At 42.4% G+C, this 17,567-nt stretch overlaps 1 protein-coding gene across 1 annotated transcript in view; it reads right to left on the reverse strand.

The window, feature by feature from the left end:
• Positions 1 to 2,780: 2,780 nt before the first annotated feature.
• Positions 2,781 to 17,567, reverse strand: part of LATS2 (large tumor suppressor kinase 2) — a 46,113-nt gene continuing 31,326 nt past the window's right edge. Inside the window, exons 3-8 of the mRNA XM_056493193.1 lie at positions 14,209 to 14,341; positions 10,798 to 12,335; positions 7,597 to 8,179; positions 6,800 to 6,982; positions 5,512 to 5,618; positions 2,781 to 5,407 (exon numbers count right to left, since the gene is read on the reverse strand). Of these exons, the coding sequence (XP_056349168.1) occupies positions 4,913 to 5,407; positions 5,512 to 5,618; positions 6,800 to 6,982; positions 7,597 to 8,179; positions 10,798 to 12,335; positions 14,209 to 14,341 (3,039 nt within the window). The 3' untranslated portion in view covers positions 2,781 to 4,912. The remainder of the gene's footprint in view (positions 5,408 to 5,511; positions 5,619 to 6,799; positions 6,983 to 7,596; positions 8,180 to 10,797; positions 12,336 to 14,208; positions 14,342 to 17,567) is intronic.

Below are 17,567 nucleotides of genomic sequence, written 5' to 3' on the forward strand. Positions count from 1 at the left end.
TGGCATCAGACCAGTAAAAGCCACAGGCATTGCTGAGCTGAGCTAACTGCTGCTATTGAGGCCAAGAATGACCAATACTATGGAAAGCAGCTGTCAAGAAGACACAGTAACTTACCAGAGCATGAGGCCACCATGAGAGGCTGAGGAGAGGCTGCCCTCAGAAGCAGTGATTTCATTTTCAGACTTTGCATTACTAAAGATAACCCACTTAAGTGAGTTAACTTTGTCATGTTACTGAGTCACCTGCAGATCCTTCTCCTTTCCAGCTCATTTTCTCCTCTGGCCAAAGAAAGGTATCAGAGCTCCCTTTGGAAAGTAGCAGAATTGTGCAGCCAACTGTTGCCCGAAAAAAGAAAGGAAAAAAACCTCACCTGTAGCTGCCCAACAGCATAAAAGCAGGAGAAAAAAAAAGCACTATAACTTAAGACAAGCATATTTCTGGGACAGTTGATGTGGCCTTCATAGGAACTGCCAGGAGTTTAGGGGAAAAGCTTTCCATCTGTGGCTACACTTTGTGGCACATAGTGAGCTTTGTGGCACTTGGCTGGGCAGACCAGCAGCACTGGGATGAGCTGCTGCTCCCCTTTGCTCTAAAGCAGCCCAGGGATGGAGCTGGCGTGGGAGCAGGGCAGCAATGCAGCCTCCCTTCCCTGTACAGCAGCATACAAAGCTGCAGCCTGGCTCACTGTGAGGACATGTGCAGGCTCCCTCCTGTCCAGCAGGGACACCCTGGGAAGGTTGCTGCGTGCTCCCAATAAGGATGAGACCAATAGGAGGTGCCAAGAATGTTCTCCCCAACACGTGCACCCCCATGGGGTAACCACTGCTTGCTGCAGCAAGGCTGGACCACCTTTAAAGTCTTTTTCCTGGCTGCCACTCACAGCCTAACAGGATCAACTGTATCCCTCTGCCCATGTGTACCTCTTGCACATTCAATTTCCCCATTTCTTACAACAGCTAAGTACCTGGGGCTTTCTTGGGTCATAGGGATGAGGTGGGGAGTGCCTTAAGTCTGTTTTTTGAGCCCCCCTGAAGTTTGAGAAACACTTAAAATCATCCAAGGCCTGCTTCATGAAGCTCCATTTTCTTCACACAAATAATAGATACCATCACAGGTATTTTTCATCTCACAGCACTCCAGACACTTTTGAAAACCATGAGAGCTGCAAGTCAGCACATCCATCAGTCCGTTCAAATTTCTGTTGTCCGTGGCACCAGGCTCCAGTTTCTCCTGCAAGGCCTGGAGCTACTGTTGCATTTACAGAAGGTGACCCCAGCTTTACGGATCAGATCCTCCGTTTTTATAAAGAGCTGCCCACTGTTCATTCACTGCTTGGAACAGAAACACCAAGTAGGCACAGTTTCCATGTTCTGTGCTGCAGCAGATTTCTCTGCCAGGAAAAACATTTTTACCCTTTTTTTTGGGTGTGTGTGTGTGTGTGTTTTAATGGTTGCTATTTCTACATTATCTATTCCTAAGATTATTTCCTGTGGGAAAGATTTATTATTTTTAATTCCAATAATAAATTTAGTAACAGTTGCCATTTTCTGCCAATGCTTCTGCATTTTGGGATAGCACTAAATTATATGTTCTAAATTCCTCTTCTCGTTGCAGTTTCTCTAGGAAAGCTTTTAAGGCAGTTATTTCATACCTCAAAAATTACAGGGAAAAGAATTTTCTTGTGCTCATGAGACCAGTTTTCCATCCAGTTCCAGGCTATCGCCTGCTTCCTGCATAGCCTCATTCTTCCATTTCCATTTACAAGTCAAATGCTTCTCTCCCTCATTTAGCTTTCATGCTGCTCAGGCTAGGCACCTGGTTATAACTTCCACTGCCACTTCTTTTGCGTCCCACTAGGAATAATTTGCTTCTCAAGAATTGTTGCTGATGCTCAGCAAATCTGGCCCCACTGAAGAGTACACGTATGAAAGGTTTGCAGAGGCTCCTTTCTGTTCCTGGCACCCCTGCTATAGAAAGTTTTCTGATTTTTTATAAAGTTATCTGTGGGTGTTTTTTTGTTTGCTTTGTTTTTGAGGAAGAGGTATTTTAATAGCAACCCTGAGTTTTTATAACCTCTGAAAGGAAGATACTTGATTTTGCAGGAAGTTCAGCAGAAACAAGAATTAGAGCCAGCCTCAGGATGTGGCACAAGGTTTACTTGTCCAAATTTCATAAAATTTAGTCCCAAGTTTCTGTTTACCGCTGCAAAGGACGAGAGCCTTTTACAGATAGAGCCTGATAAACTTGAAAGATTGGTTTTTCAAATCAGTTCTTCTTTAGGTGAAAGGGGAGTTGGCTTCTGTTCCCTGTAGCACAGATTGTAAATCAGTAATGGTGGAAGCACCTGTTTCCTTCTGGGCTGGTTTCTGTTGTTTTGCTTAGTTGCAAAGACTCTGTATGTGCATGTGAGTTATTTACATTTTAGAAAGGAATCAGAGGCAACAGACAGAGGGGGCAAGCCAGGGTTGTGGCTGTCCTGACAGCACCACCACTGCACAGAAACTGACTGTGTTCAGTTTTATCCATTCCATTCCATATCTATTCCATCCACTGACCTGGTCACTCCAGTTTTACCTGGAATCCTGCTCCTTATTCTTAAGGGCCATGAGGACAGATGAAATTGCCTGAAGGTACCTGGAGATTCCACATCAAATGCTGCAGGAGAGATGAGATTTGGATCTCATGTTTGTAGCTCAACCCCATCAATAACAGTACAAAAAGAAACCCACTAAAACTTCTGCCTTAAAGGAGGATTGAATAACACATAACACATTGTAGATTTTGATTCAGATTTTTAATAAATTCTGCCAGTAGAAGCTTTCAAAGGCAATGATATATCAATAAATAACAGTTAAATTGAGTTCCTGAGAAAGAACCTACCACATGAAAGAATGTCAGATAGATGTAAATAACAAAAAAATGGCATTACTATATAAAAAAGCAGTAATACTGAATCTTACATGAACTGTCACAACACAAGCACTGCATACCTCAGAACATTCCTTTCATACAAATGTAAACAAATACACAATCATTTTTGTTTAGTTTAGGCTGATGAATTCATATGTTGTTGCTTAGATATCTAAACAATGGATAGAATAGGATATGCTAAAACATTAAGGAATAATATGTGGAATAACATACGGAAAAAATAACGAAGCTCCAGATTTAAAAATAAAATAAAGCAAAAACACATTAAAGGAGTGTTTTCCTCAAATGTTATTAGGTCAATCACTTTAAATAGGACTGTTACACTAATCTGAATTATGGATTTTTGTGTGTGTTTACTTATTTAGTTATATATAATATATAAGCAAATATGTATGGCTTAATTATCTTTAGTATTCTGATATCATCTTGAGTAATTCTCACTTATACATACAAGAAAAATGCATATTTTAACGTAGTTAAGAACGGGTATTTCAAAGTATGCCTATAATTTGACAGAAATGAAGGCCTATTGTGCTCCATCACAGCAACATTTTAACCTCTAGACAATGGGACAGAATGACCTACCAACAATGCCAACATTTTGCAATGTCAGTACACTAGAATCCTAAATGGATACACAGCCTGTTACATGTGGAGTCTGATGTGCCACATACCTCCAGGTTCCACAGGTGTCCGTGGAGCTGCAGGGACCCAGCCTCAGCCTCGACGTGTTATGGGAGCCTCGTGTTGGGAGATGCTCTGGTATGGATGCTGTGCTGCCTCTGCCAGCTGGAGCCACGGCCTCTGTGCTCTCCCTGCCTCAGCCAAAGACTGTGCTCTCCCTGCCTGAGCCAAGGACTGTGCTCTCCCTGCCCGTGCCAGCCCCATCCAGGCTCTCCCCACAAACCTGCTCCGTTGCAATGCTCTGGCTGCTCATCCTCAGTGGGCAAACGTGTGTGCCTGTGACGTGTGCTTGCTAAAATCATCTATTACATCAGACCACAATATCACTACTCAGGTATAACCTTTGCAATCTGTTTTACAAAATTAATATTGGATACAATCATAAGAGGAAACCATCCACACAATACATTATCAACACACGGTTTAAAATGGTCTAATTTTAGACCCTTAGAAAAATGAATCCACAGGACCTGCCTGTGAATGGCAAGAAAAGGCCATTTCAAATAGAAAACCACTGCTCATGCAACATTCTTCACACACTAGACAATGAAATCACACCCAAGTTGCCACTTGCTCACACTTTCTATTACACTCCAATAAGCAGAAGGAAATAAAGCAGCTTTAAGGTTATGTCACAATTTTGAAATGTGGAAAATACATATAATAAACAAAAATCACGGTGTGAATACAATGGCATCAGTAAATTTAGAAAATTAGAGAGCAGTTTTCTTTTTTTTCATTTTTCTTTTTTTTTCTTTCTTACATTATTGCACAGAGACCTTTCATCACATGTTCTTCAGCTTTATGCATCTTCCTAAATGTGAAGTAAGTGCTATGGATAAAATAAAAATGTAGAAAAGAAGAACAGCAGCATGATTTGTCAAAGTTAATCCCTATAATTTAGTAGGAAAAAAACCCTGCTATAAACAAAATATAAGTGCTCTTTATTCATTTAAAAAATAATGCTGACAGTTGCAGAAGTCTGTAAGTGTTAATCTGAGTAAGGGGGGTGCTGACCTCAAATAAAAATAGGCCTAGAATAGACAGACTGCTGGCCTTGCAGATTTTGGTGAAGACCAGGATTTCAAGTGTAATTATCAACAAAGTTATTTACAGTAGAACTGACCTGAACTTTCAAGAGTGCCCTCTTTAGGACCTGGCCCTGCAAGCTTCTTTTACTCCCCAGGATGTCTCCAGCCACAGCTGAAAGTACACCTGAACAAATGCTCAGGATCAGCTTCTAAAGGATCTATCGGATTTGAGATTAGTCTTACCTGAAGTACTCTATACAATAATTTACACATATACAGGCTGACAAGCTCCAGTCTGATCCACCACACCTTTGTCTTCTACATCAGACTTCTCAGACTGGCAAACTTCCATTCCAGAAGGTTTGGGATACCTGAACGGATACCCATTGTCATCAAAGAATCTTCGGAAAGTGAACTCATAAAAAGCATGTTCTGTGTGTTTGCTGTTGGAAGAGGCTAGTGGATCCCAGGTCCTGGTGCTGTCACCACTAGCATCATTCCAAGGACTTTCTTCTTCAACTGGATCAAAATTTGAAGTGTCCATTGGATGGCTGATCTTTGGAACATAGGGAGCTGGCTGCCTACGGATATCAGTAGAGAAGTCCATAGAGTGAAAGAAAGAATGGGCTTTAATATCATCTGCTCCATTTCTTCCAAGCCTGTCCTCAGCAGCACAGCAGAGCTTTGTGATCAGATCAGTTGCTTCAGGGCTCAGCTTAATCTGTGAGGGAATGTGCAGTGTGCTTTCCCAATTTATCACCTGCAGGTAACAAAGGTATTAAGGAACTTCTGATCTGAAAAAGGGGAAGGGATGGGAAGGGTTAAAATTTTGCTACTATGGACTGGAACTTTGCTTCAACTTACCTTCAGCTGAGTTTCTGTGGGTGTAGGAGCCAGGAAAGGAGGCTGTCCCACCAACATCTCAAAGAGGATCACACCAACACTCCACCAGTCACAGAGCTGAGTGTATCCTGAAAGGCAAGTCAAAAGGTTGACCTCCACTAGCCAAGGAGAATGTGTACAGAGCTACTTGAAATTAAGTATTAAATCACACAAAACAAACTTCTGCCTTTTCTCAGACAAAAGGTATGTGACTTCTGCTTGCTGACCTGAATTCTACTGCTGTTAGCAAGATCAAATCATGTTGTCCTTGAACTTTTCTGAATAAATTCTCAACAAAAGTGAGTCATGAAACTATCATTAGAAAGAATGAAGGAGGTTTTATTTGTGCCCAGTCCCACAGCCGCGAAGCACAAACTGAACCTCAAAGAATACAAAAATGTTTAACAACTGTTGTCCACCCTAGGTTCAGTGGAGGTGACTCCATGACTTTGAAAAGCTGCTGAAAGACACAGTCTGGCTCTACAGACAGAAGAAAGCCACGACTTTCTGAGCAAGTTTCAAGAAAGGGAACAACTTTAATCACTTAATTGCTGTGACAAGACTAATAAGGTATATGTTTAAGATCTAAAAAAAAAGGATTTAAACACTGATTTTACTGGAATTTGTGTCATCAGATGATGTAGGATCCAATGTGAAATCTCTGTTAGAAAAGATTAGGCTGAGGATTTAGTTGCAGACAACTCTGAATACCTAATCTCCTTACTACATGCAACCATGTCAGTTCTGCATGGATAGTCACCAAGTACTGTCCCAATTTCTCAAGCTAAGCTTTTGAATGCAGGGTGTCCAGAGTAAATGGTGGAAAACTTTCTGTTGGAATCCACAGGTTCTGGCTGGAAATGTGGAGGACATATTTCCACAAGTTTACATCATCCATACTTAAGTGGCCCATCTGAATCAGTGATCCAGAACTATCAGCTGGCTATTCACTGGTCTGTGTAAGCCTGATAGGGCTCAGAGTTGTACTCCATGAGTACAGATAATCTACTTCATACTGAAAAGCATCTCTATTAAAATTATCCAACATATTTATTAGCAGCCTCACTCAAAGGCCTCAGAGTGTGGACATTACACACACAAAGTACGGCCACCCCCAATGTCAGTGAAGTGATGCTGAACACTGGAGCATGAGGAGTTCTCTTTAATCTGAGCTAAGTGTTTGTGGTCTCCAGAATGACAGTCTTCCAAAGCAGCAAGCTTATGCAAGGAAAAAAAAAGTGAAACAGAAGAAAAATACAGGTTTACCTACCTTTACGAAGCAGGACTTCAGGAGCAATGTAATTAGGGGTCCCAACTAACGAGTGGGCCAGACATCTCTGATGCTGCTTCTTAGCTCTTTGTTCCAATGTCTTCAGCCTATCTCCACATCGACAGTTGGACACATCATCCCAAAGATCACTGGGCTCCATGCTGTCTTGTCTGATATGGCTCCCTTTCAAATGGGAGAGAAAGTTCACATTCATGGTCATAAAACTCAACACACAGAGAAGTATTTACCCAGAGCCATCTCCTGCTCTTGGTGAAAAACAGCATTTAAACTTTAAACTCAAGGTATTTTTAATGCCCTCCCATTCACAATTGGTTTTCCATACAAAATGTCCAACAAAATGTCTCTGTCTCAGCACAAGGAAGTATAGTTCAATATGGGGGACACAGAACTATGCAGTATACTTAAGTTAGCTACACCAATTGTTTATGATCTTTTTGCCAATAGACACCAGTACTCAACAGCACATGCAGGATACATATGGACTATTCCAAATCTGTGATTAAATCATTTTGCCACCAAAAGAGACCCTCCAAACAAGTATAAACTGAAAGAAAAATGCTGCTGCAGTGGACGGCCTCTTGTGGACAGAGTTTTGAACAGCATTGAAACAAAAGGACTGGAAACAACCTAAATGAGTGAGTCAGAGAGAGACAGATACATTATATTGCCATTGACTGCTTGTCCAGTTTCCTAATCTGATGTTTCTGCCAAGAAGTAGGTGCTTGTTTCAAAACAAATAACACACTACCATCCTAGAAAAAGAGTAAAAAGATTACCTTTCTGATAGTATTTTGAATTGTGAGTCCACCTGAATCCTGTACACAGTCCAAAGTCAGTCAGCTTGATATGCCCATCAAGGTCTATCAGAATGTTGTCAGGCTTGATGTCTCGATGAATAAATCCCATTTTGTGCACACTCTCTATGGCTAAGGTGAGCTCTGCAATATAAAATCTAGCCAGACGCTCTGGGAAGACCTCCATCCGAATCAGCAGGCTCATCATATCCCCACCAGGGATGTAGTCCATCACAAAGTACAGATTGTCTTTATCTTGGAAGGAATAGTAGAGTTTAACCACCCACTCATTGTCTGCCTCAGCAAGTATGTCCCTCTCTGCCTTGACATGAGCCACCTGATTCCGGTTCAGCACATCTTTCTTTCGCAGAGTCTTCATGGCATAGAGGGCATGGGTGTCCACTTTGCAGGCCAGGCACACTTCTCCAAACGCACCAATACCCAGAGTCTTGATTTTCACAAACATGGATTTGTCCATTTTGGCCCTTTTAAGTCTGTTGTAGTTGGACTCCTTCTGGTAGAGAATTTTCCTCATTTGTTCCTGTTCTGCTTCACAGAGGCCTGCCTTTACAAAGGAAAGCAAACCACAAGAGCTAGTACTGTTATATTCATAGCAAGAGAAAAATAAATGAGCATTCCAAAACACATTTCTCAGAAAAAAAAAAAAACCAAGAACCAGAAAAGATATACTCATGAGGGACATAATCTCTTGTCTGTCTGTTGAGGTATTTCAGAAAAAAGGGCAAACTCACTGTTCCCAAACTTATTGCCTGAATTTGCAGTATCTGAGCTGGTTTGCCTGTCTCTTTTGGCTGAACAAGAAGGCATGGGGCAATATTGTCAGAGAGGGAAATACAACAAAATGAACTTGACCATGGGATTTGGTTTACACCTTTCAAATGCACACTTCGCCACTGCACTCCACTAGATGTATGTGCACTTAAGCCCAGCTTAATTTAAACTGAAACTTAAATCTACGTACAGCAGTTCACTATGCTCATGAATGGCTCCCTAGGGCAGCTCACATTAACAGTTCTTATCTTGGGTGCTGTTTGTTTGGTTTTGTGTTGTAATTAAAAAGCTGATTTTGACCTACACATTACCAAGTGCCTTGCAACCTTCTTCAGAAATTATGTTTCTTCCTCTGTCATATGCAGCCCTCACTCTCAAGGCTTTTAGATCTCCTGAGCATCTGTTCCATAACCTTCTCTTTTCCCCCTCCCAATATATGTATATAAAATCCTCGGGTCTGGTCTCTCCCCAGCCACTGCAACCCAGACCCTGGTGCTATTTCCCTCCTAAATGTATTATTTTCCCTCTGCACCCAAGCTGTAGAACAGATGGCTCCAGTCACCTCCTGTCTCCAGACAGGCTCCCAGTAATTGTAAGTAACATTTCACATGGCTGTGGGGAGAGACCTCCTGGAAAAGAGAGAAGGATCCAGCCAGATTTTCCCTACCTTTCAAGACAGAGCCTGCAGAGTCAATGCTGCCACCTTCAGTGTCTGGCCCTCTGCTGAGAGCCACTGGTGGCCTCTACCAGCAGAAACCCCTCGGCTGATCCCCAGGCTCCTCCGACACCTCATTTCCTGCAGCATGCTTTTTCCTTTCTGCACACCCCAGTTCCAAAATCCTGAACTAACTGGCATCAACTGAACTACTTTTGAGAGAAAGATCAGTGCCTGGTGGGAAGGGACCATTGGGAGTGTGGAGGGGGCTGAAGCTGACTGATTACCAGGCTAGAAACCCAATCATACACCCACAGGGCTGCTGCTTAGGCTGATTTAATTTCACATCTGTAGTCTAGGTATCTGAAGATGAATGTGGGCAGCCAGACTTTGCAATGAGATCCCCACGGTATAAAAATTAAATCTGTATGAATAAAGGATGGGGGAAGTCTACAGAAACTTGCAGAACAGGTAGGATGAAGTTTCAGACTGAGGGAAACAGCCAAATCAAAACAAGGAATACTGTTTTTGAAATGAAAGATAACTACATGGATCCATAATAAAGGAAATATTTATTTTTTAGGGTAAAATAATGAGTGTGCTCTGTTCTTGCTAATCCTAGAATAATGCAATATTAATATGGCTAAAATCTCCTGCATGTGTATTTTCAGTCAGGGATAAGGTTTCTAGGGGAAGGAGTTGTTTTTGTTTATACCTGAATTATCTCTAAATGAGGGAAAGCTGAAGAGCTAGCACAATTAGATGCTGTTATACCTCTCTAGAGATCATTCCCTGTCTCAGCCTCAGGAAAATACTCACTAAACTCAAGCAACACAATACAACCTGTACTTGCAGTGAGGACAAACAATTAACTGTCAGTAAAATGCCAACATTTCAAGAGATTTTCCAAGAATACTCTTTTAATTCTAACCTCAACAAACAAATTCCTGAGTTTTCTGGTGCAATGTGAGCATCGAATCAATTGACTTTGGAAACTGACTGTGCTAGGAAAGATTGGGTAGTTAATTATTACCCATTATGCATTAATAACAGCTTTCCTTAGAGCTTATCCTTTAATGCAAAAGTAGACTAGGCATATTCCAGTCATGCCTGGGAAGGAAAAAACCCCTCTTCCTCTTCCACAAGTAAAAAATAAAAACATGACAGCCAGACCAACCATCACAGCTTGGCAGCTTTGCTTTAAGCAGCACTATCAGAGAGTCAGCTTAGATTCAAGAGCTACAGATAGGCATGAAAGAAGTTCTATCACCCAAAATGCATCTCCCTGAGACCTGCCTCTAGAACAAGTTCTGGCAAAATCAATTCAAGCTGGTCCAATATGGTTACTTGCATGACATTATTACTTACATGTGTTCAACAGACAACTTTCAATCAAGTATTACACAGTCATCTGAAAATATGGCACACTGACTGCTAAGCTGAACCATGGCAAACACAGAACAGCAAGTTCTTATCCATAATACTGGGGGAGTTTTGCTTCATTTTACTTTTCTGGTATGAGGAAATATCATTTCACATCTTAGGTTTTTCAAACAGCCTCCCAGACCTGCATCCACACTTCTAAGTGGATACAGTCTGGTATAGGGAGGTGTCTGATACCTACTACTTCAGTTGATTCTGCCTTTACAATTTTTTTTTAATGAATTAAAAATAGCAAGAATCAGTTTGACCCTATTAGATTTTCTTATAACAAAACAAAACAAAACAAGAATTACTTTTGCCATTTCTTGCTCCAGTTGTAACCTTCTGTTAATTTTCTGCTGGTAGGTCTTTATGACGTTCTCTACATGTTGTTCCATGTAGAACTTGAAGGCAAAAGGTGAGTAGCTCTTTATTCGGGATTCTCGCTTTTCCTCATCTTTGCCATTTTTTCGCACAGGCACCGGAGACGTCTGAATCTGCTTTTTATCTTTGCTTGGTTTTTCAGCTTTAGTGCTCTTGCTGCTTTTATCATTTCGCTCACTGCTCTCCTCAGCCTTGTTGCTTGTTGAACTGGGGACCACACGCAGAGTCTGCTCCACGCCCATACACAAGCAGTTGATATCAAACTGCTCAGAGGTGCCAGGAAGTAACAAATGTTTGGGATAGGGAGGGGGTGGACACCGCAGCTCCTGGTTACCATAATCCACATCTAGCTGGTAGGCATTAGCTGCTCCAGGTGGTGGCACATGCTGCTCCATCATCTCCAAGCCATCCACAGCCGGTGCCTGTGCAGGCAACCACCCAGGATGGGAAGGTCCCACCGCAGTCTGAGGCTCTGGTCTCATCACTCGCATGCTCTTCACTGGCTGGAGGATATGAGCAGACGTGACTGCCGTGATCGTGTTTGGAGACGTAATGGAAGGATCTGTTTTCCCTGGAGGAACCTGTCTCATAGACACTGTCACTTGTGGCTGTTGCTGGTGGTTGTTGAAGGAGTTTGTTCTGCTCGGCACTGTGGCTTCAGGTCTGAAGGATACATGTTGCCGTGGAGATGTTTCTATTCCTGGATTTTGTAAAGAATCTCTGCGTGATGGTGTTGCTGCCTGCCACTGCTGAACTTGAGGATTATTCATGTCATAGAGATCCATGTTTAGGCTATTTCTAGATGGAGTTAATAGATTTTGTGGTGGACTGTCTGAAAAATCATTAGCAAAGGCTGGACCTCTGGATATCACATGCATTTGATGAGAAGAAGGACTTGTCTGTTTGTGATGAGAATGTGAGATATACAGGCTTGCTGGTGCCTGTTGAAATGCATGACCAGTATTGTTCTGAACAACTGCCCCTTTATTTGGGAGATTGGCATATCCCCCCTCCTGTTGCATCTTGTTTTGGAAGGATGGACTTCGCTGAACACCATATCCCATAGGTTCCCCCTGCACCATCATGTGCTGCCTGCTGTAATGCTGGCTGTTGCAGCCGTGGGACCCCTGCAGCTGCAGGGCCTGACTGCTGTGATTAGTCACTGGGTAATTAATCACAGAAGACTCCATATTTGCAGGGTATGCTTTCTGCTGATGGCTCGTTGGTGTGCTGTGAGTGCCTACGCCAGAGGGTCGCTGTACAGGAGCAGCCATAGCTGAAGACTGAGAAGTGGAGATTAAATAGTCCATGTATGGCCTTGGAACCTCAGTAAGCATATTTGCACCTTCTGCTCCAAAGCCTGTCCCTTCATAGGCTGCATTACTAATCTGATGGTAGGACGGAAAAGATTCATTTGATCCTTCAAAGCTTGGCCTGCGGGTTACATTATTTGGCACAATACCCTTTCCTTTATAAAAAGAACACATTAGAATGTTAGAAAACGTGTGAACAGGTGAATCAATTACTTTGTATTACTCATATATCTATACACACATGCACCCTGCTCAGGGAGTATGTGTTATAAAAACACCTTTCAAAATCTAAATTAAACACTCTGAACATTTAAAGTTATAGATGCCAAGTATTCCTACTGATAACGAGCTACTGGCTCACAATAATGTTCATGCCAGGAATCATCAGGGAGTCCTATCAAATCATGAAAATAGAAGCACAAATTCCCTAACTATGAACTCATCAGACTACTCCACAGCCTGTTTCTTAAAGCTGGACCTTTAGTATTAGCAGTCATTGCTCTCAGACAGGAGGAAGCTACAGAGCAGAGTGTTAAGTACAACAGGAGAAAAAAGCTCCTGGAAGGACTTTCTATATAACTCAAAAGTCAACATTGCTATAAACTACTAGGCCATCATATAGTCCATTTTCTGCACAGTGGGCCACCTGCTCACACTGGTTCTCTGTTTACATCTCTCTCTTCCATCATTCTCAAAAATCCCTCTTTCCTTCTCCTTCATTTAAACAAAGCCATCATACAGTTTCTCCTGTATTCCTTCCAATGTGTTGGACACAGAGTACCCCCTCATATTACTCATCTTCCATCTGTTGGGAAGGAAAATCTTTCAGGGTGTCAACATATTAATCTTAGCTTGAAGAATGTGCAGAGGCAAGATAGCAGCATTCCTACAGTGGAAGTGTTAACGGCGCTTTTCATCAGTTCTTTGATCTCAGGACAAATTGCAGGTGTATAAAGCACTGGCTGTGCTAAAAAGACAAGGGGAGACTCTGTGCTGTTGTTATGTTTTTGCTCCCCTTCTGGTTCTTCAGCTCTCACAAATCACAGGACGTGGCACATTTATGCCTAAACCATTTCCTTTTAAAATCCTTCTTCACAGAGCCTGTAAGAATAGTCCTACTGAACTAACAGGCTTGAACAGTGGATTACAAGCTTTCTGCAGTACAGCACAGCTGGGATGCAGCACACAGCTGACTCCTCACCTTGACACACAAGCCCTGCTGCCTACAGACACGCAGGGACATGCATGGCATTAAGGCAGATTTATGCACACTCTCTGCACACTGAGGGTGTGCATCACATGACACCTTCAAAAAGAATGCAATGTTTTGAAATGGAATCAGGTTGGACAAATAATCAGAGATTACTTTAAAGTGAAATCTCTAATTGGCTCTTTCTCCTGTGATAACACAAGGCCTGCTCTACCAAGGCTGTTCTTACAACAACACTCCTGACAGCTCATCTGCTCATCTGCTGAGACACAGTGAGATGAGGCTGTGGCAACACAAAGCATCCCATGGCCACTCTGGCCTGGAAGTGGGAGGCAGCCATAAGACCCATTTGTCATCTCTGTCAGCAGGATCCATGCTGAGCCTTGGGAGCAAGCTGACTTTGCTTTCCCTTATCAGAGGCCACAAAATAAAGTAGCAGAATAACTGTCCTTCTTTGGGACACATAATTCAGCTGTGCAAATAATCTTGATGTCAAGAGAGATATGATGTCCACCTCCTAGATTTGTATACCAGTAAGTCTGTTCTGGTCCAATGGGGGAATGTTTGGATTTGAATAATAGATATCTGTTTAAGAAGGTGGACTATGAATGTGTACACAGACAACTTTTTGGAAGCAAGTGAGCTGTATAGAGGTTCCATCCCAGCTGGCCTTGCAAGGCCAGGTTCACTTCAATGTCTCCTACAAGACTGCTATGAAACACTGCTGTCCAACACTTCCCCCTGACGACCCTACTTTAAAAACTACCTTATTGCAAGAAAGAACACAGTTTAAAGAAAAAAATAAAGATCTTGCTCACCTGGTGAGGTTTGCTTAATTACACGCACTATCTGCTCATTTCTAGGATCCAGGTAACTCATCTTACTGATGTACTCCAGGGCTGCCTCAATACTTCTGCTCCCTGTCTGCTTCAGTGCTCGGACAGCCATCTCCTGTACAAAGCAAACAAGAATTGAATCACGTTGTGACAAAACACAAGCACTGCACTACAAGCTGGAAAGCAGTAAGTGTTCTTACATAAATAGGAACATTTTAAACACCAGATCACATCTGCCTGAAGTCAAATGGACTAGTATTCTGAAAGCATTTGCATGCCTTACACAACTCAAAAATTTTAAGAAGAAAATAACAAAACACAAACCCTACTCAGATTCTGGCAATTAAAAAAGCCTCAAATTAAAGTGTGTATTTCAAGAGCCCTTAAAACAATCTTTGAATCAGGTATGGAAAGGGCAGCACAGTTTCATACTTCATGAAATGAAAATTTAGCTGTTAGCATTTTAGAGCATGTCTCTTAGTCACACCTAAACACAGTAAAAATTTTATCCTTTCACAAGTACCACAAAGAAGCTAATTAGGCAGGGGTCGATTTCTGCTCGCTAGAGTCAATAGGGAAGAAAAACTGCTGCTTTTGGTACAGCTGGGACATCATCCACTATTTGTTTGGAAAATGACTGGGCATCCCAAACTGAAAGCTACACTGTCAGTCTTTTTAGCTGTATTTTATTGGACACATGTCCATCACTGAGAAGTTAATATGGATGCCAGACACACAGCCCAAAAACTAGAACTGGGGCAAATATGAACGCTAAACTCTAAACACAACCACTGTTAGTAACCCCTGCTCTACAGCTCCTTGCAGTTTGTTTATGCTTTTACTTATAGCTCAGGCATATTTCAATCACTGTAGCATCACATGGTTGCAAAACAAAATTCAGAAATCCTCATGAGGCTGCATGGTTTTTTCTGAAATGACAGAGGAACTGAAATCCAGAGCTTTAACGCTGAATTTAACTCACAGAACTTCACCCATCAAACAGCTGGATACCTACTCAAAAGTAGTTGCTGAGGACCTTTCTATAATCACCTCCAAAAGGCAATTCATAAAATAGATACAGGAGGAGACAAACCTGAGTGACACATGATTAGAGAACTAACTTGAAGTGAACTCCCAGCTCTTAGATGGCTGAAGCTGAATGAAATGAATGCCACCACTAAGGATTTGCCTGCAAATGTCAGTATCCTATTCTCTTGCCACTTTACTGCTATTTTTAGGGGAATTCTGTCATTGAAACCTGCCCACCGGGCGCTGAATCAGATGGAGGTCTTGCCTCCCTGGCCGGGCTGCCTGGTTGCAGATGTGGCAGCTGGGTTGGCACTGGTGCAGGGCTCTCCCACGGGTCAGTTCTGGGCATTGGCTGGCAGTCCACAACTCCAGCTGGAGCAAAGGGCAGCTTTGCTTCACTGAACGGCAAGTACACGTCAAATACCCGCTAAATGTTTACTTAGCAAGGGAGGCCCGTCTCAGATGACACCAATTCACACTTAGCACAGAGCCACATGCTGGCACTTGGCATCTTGTTCTGCTTAACTCAGACCCCTCCTACTCCCCCCGAAATGGCAGCAGTTTCTTCATTAGTTAGAGGCTCTACTTGTGGAATAGCTATAGCAAGCTGAATATTTTTTATACAATTTATGACTCATAATTCATAGAAAGGCAGTAGATGGTTTCACATTTCCTATAGCTGAAATACTTCACTGGCATCAACACATTACTAAGGGCAATTTTAAATCAACAGAAAAGTATTATGTATGAAGGAAAGAATTTCCCACAGTGTTTTTTCCTCTTTCTTTTTTTCGTCTTGTGGATACATTACCAAAATATTAGAAAATTCACATCTAGTGCTCACCATCCTCTTCATCCAGGGATTCTGGGCTTTACAGCCCTGTTCCACAGAGCTACTAACATACTCTGTCCCATTTACAGCAGTTGGATCTAGCCTTAGGTCACAGGTCTTAGTTTCCCAAATTAAATGTTCTCTAGAAGCACATTTGGGCTGGTTTGGATGTTAGGTAACGATTGTATTAATGATTAATAAAACAACCTACACAGTCCATTTCTCCATCTCTGATCTGTGCTTCGCTGTATACAATTCAAAGGAGCTAAAATAGGAGAAATTTTTATCACCAGCACAGATATCATGTCTGAAAGCATACTGTAACTTTCTTCTCTTTCATTAGGTCAGCTCCCCCCACCAAAGGGTTTCCTCATTACACACCCTGTTTGCTCAGCATTTACATTACTGCTGGAAAAAATGAAGTAAGTTTTTTGTGTTTCAAAAGAACACCTGTGATTCTCCTGTACAGCATCCCACAGCTCAGGCCCTTTACCCTGTAACTCTCAAGAGACACCAGTATCCCCATGTGATACTAATGCACAAAAACCTCACATCATCTCCAAGGAAATGGAGAGCAACCAAAAGAAAAACAAAATCCAAAAACCCACATATAAAAGAAAAAAGATTTTCCTCAGAGGCAGAACACATATAATCAGAATTCTCCACCCACGAGATGAATCCCTGTGGGGACATGTGATACTCAAGGAGAGTGGAGGGCAAAAAGAAGCTCCAGCAGTGTTGCAGCTGGCCTTTGTCCTCCTCTGCATCATTTTTCCCATCGCCACTGTCCGTGCCCACAGCTCTCTTTTCTCTGGCAGTCACCTGAAAAGAGATCCATTACTTCCAGCACCTTTTCCTTAGGGATAGAAGACGTGCTGATGTGTGGCTGAGGATCACAGAGTCTGCTCTGCCCGAGGTGGCTGCTGGCTCCTGAGGCACGGTGGCCTTCTCCTTCCTATGTGCAACACAGGGATGAGCTCTGCCGAGCAAGGGAGCGTGGCTGGCATGAGGCAGCAAAGGGCTGGCCTCCAGGAGCATGCTGAAGGGGAAGTTGGCGCCCTGCTGGCAGCTGGGTTGGGGCCTGGGCTGCATTAGCCAGAAATCAATATAAGGACTGTTCTGAAGTTCAGGAAGAAGGGCAGAAGAGGGATTAAACAATAACACGCATTGAAGACCAGAGGCTTAAGTAAGATGGAGAGTGTTTGTGAGAAGCAGCAGGATGGCTCAAAAAAAAGGGAAATCAATGCCAAAATCTTGCAAATCAATACATAGACAGTAGAAGGGCTGAGAAAATGAGGACAGACACTGGGCTAAATGGATAAAAGTGCCCAGCTACAGTGACATGGATGGAGCTGCCTTGATTTTACACCACTCGAAGGTAAGTACACTTTAGAAAAAGAAGGAAAAAAAAGGAACCAGAAATGAGCCAGCGGAAAAAAAGCCACTTGAAGCTGCAGCCAACACCAGAACACTCAAGTAG

Source organism: Oenanthe melanoleuca, chromosome 1 (genome assembly GCF_029582105.1).
Source record: "Oenanthe melanoleuca isolate GR-GAL-2019-014 chromosome 1, OMel1.0, whole genome shotgun sequence".
NCBI lineage: Eukaryota > Metazoa > Chordata > Aves > Passeriformes > Muscicapidae > Oenanthe > Oenanthe melanoleuca.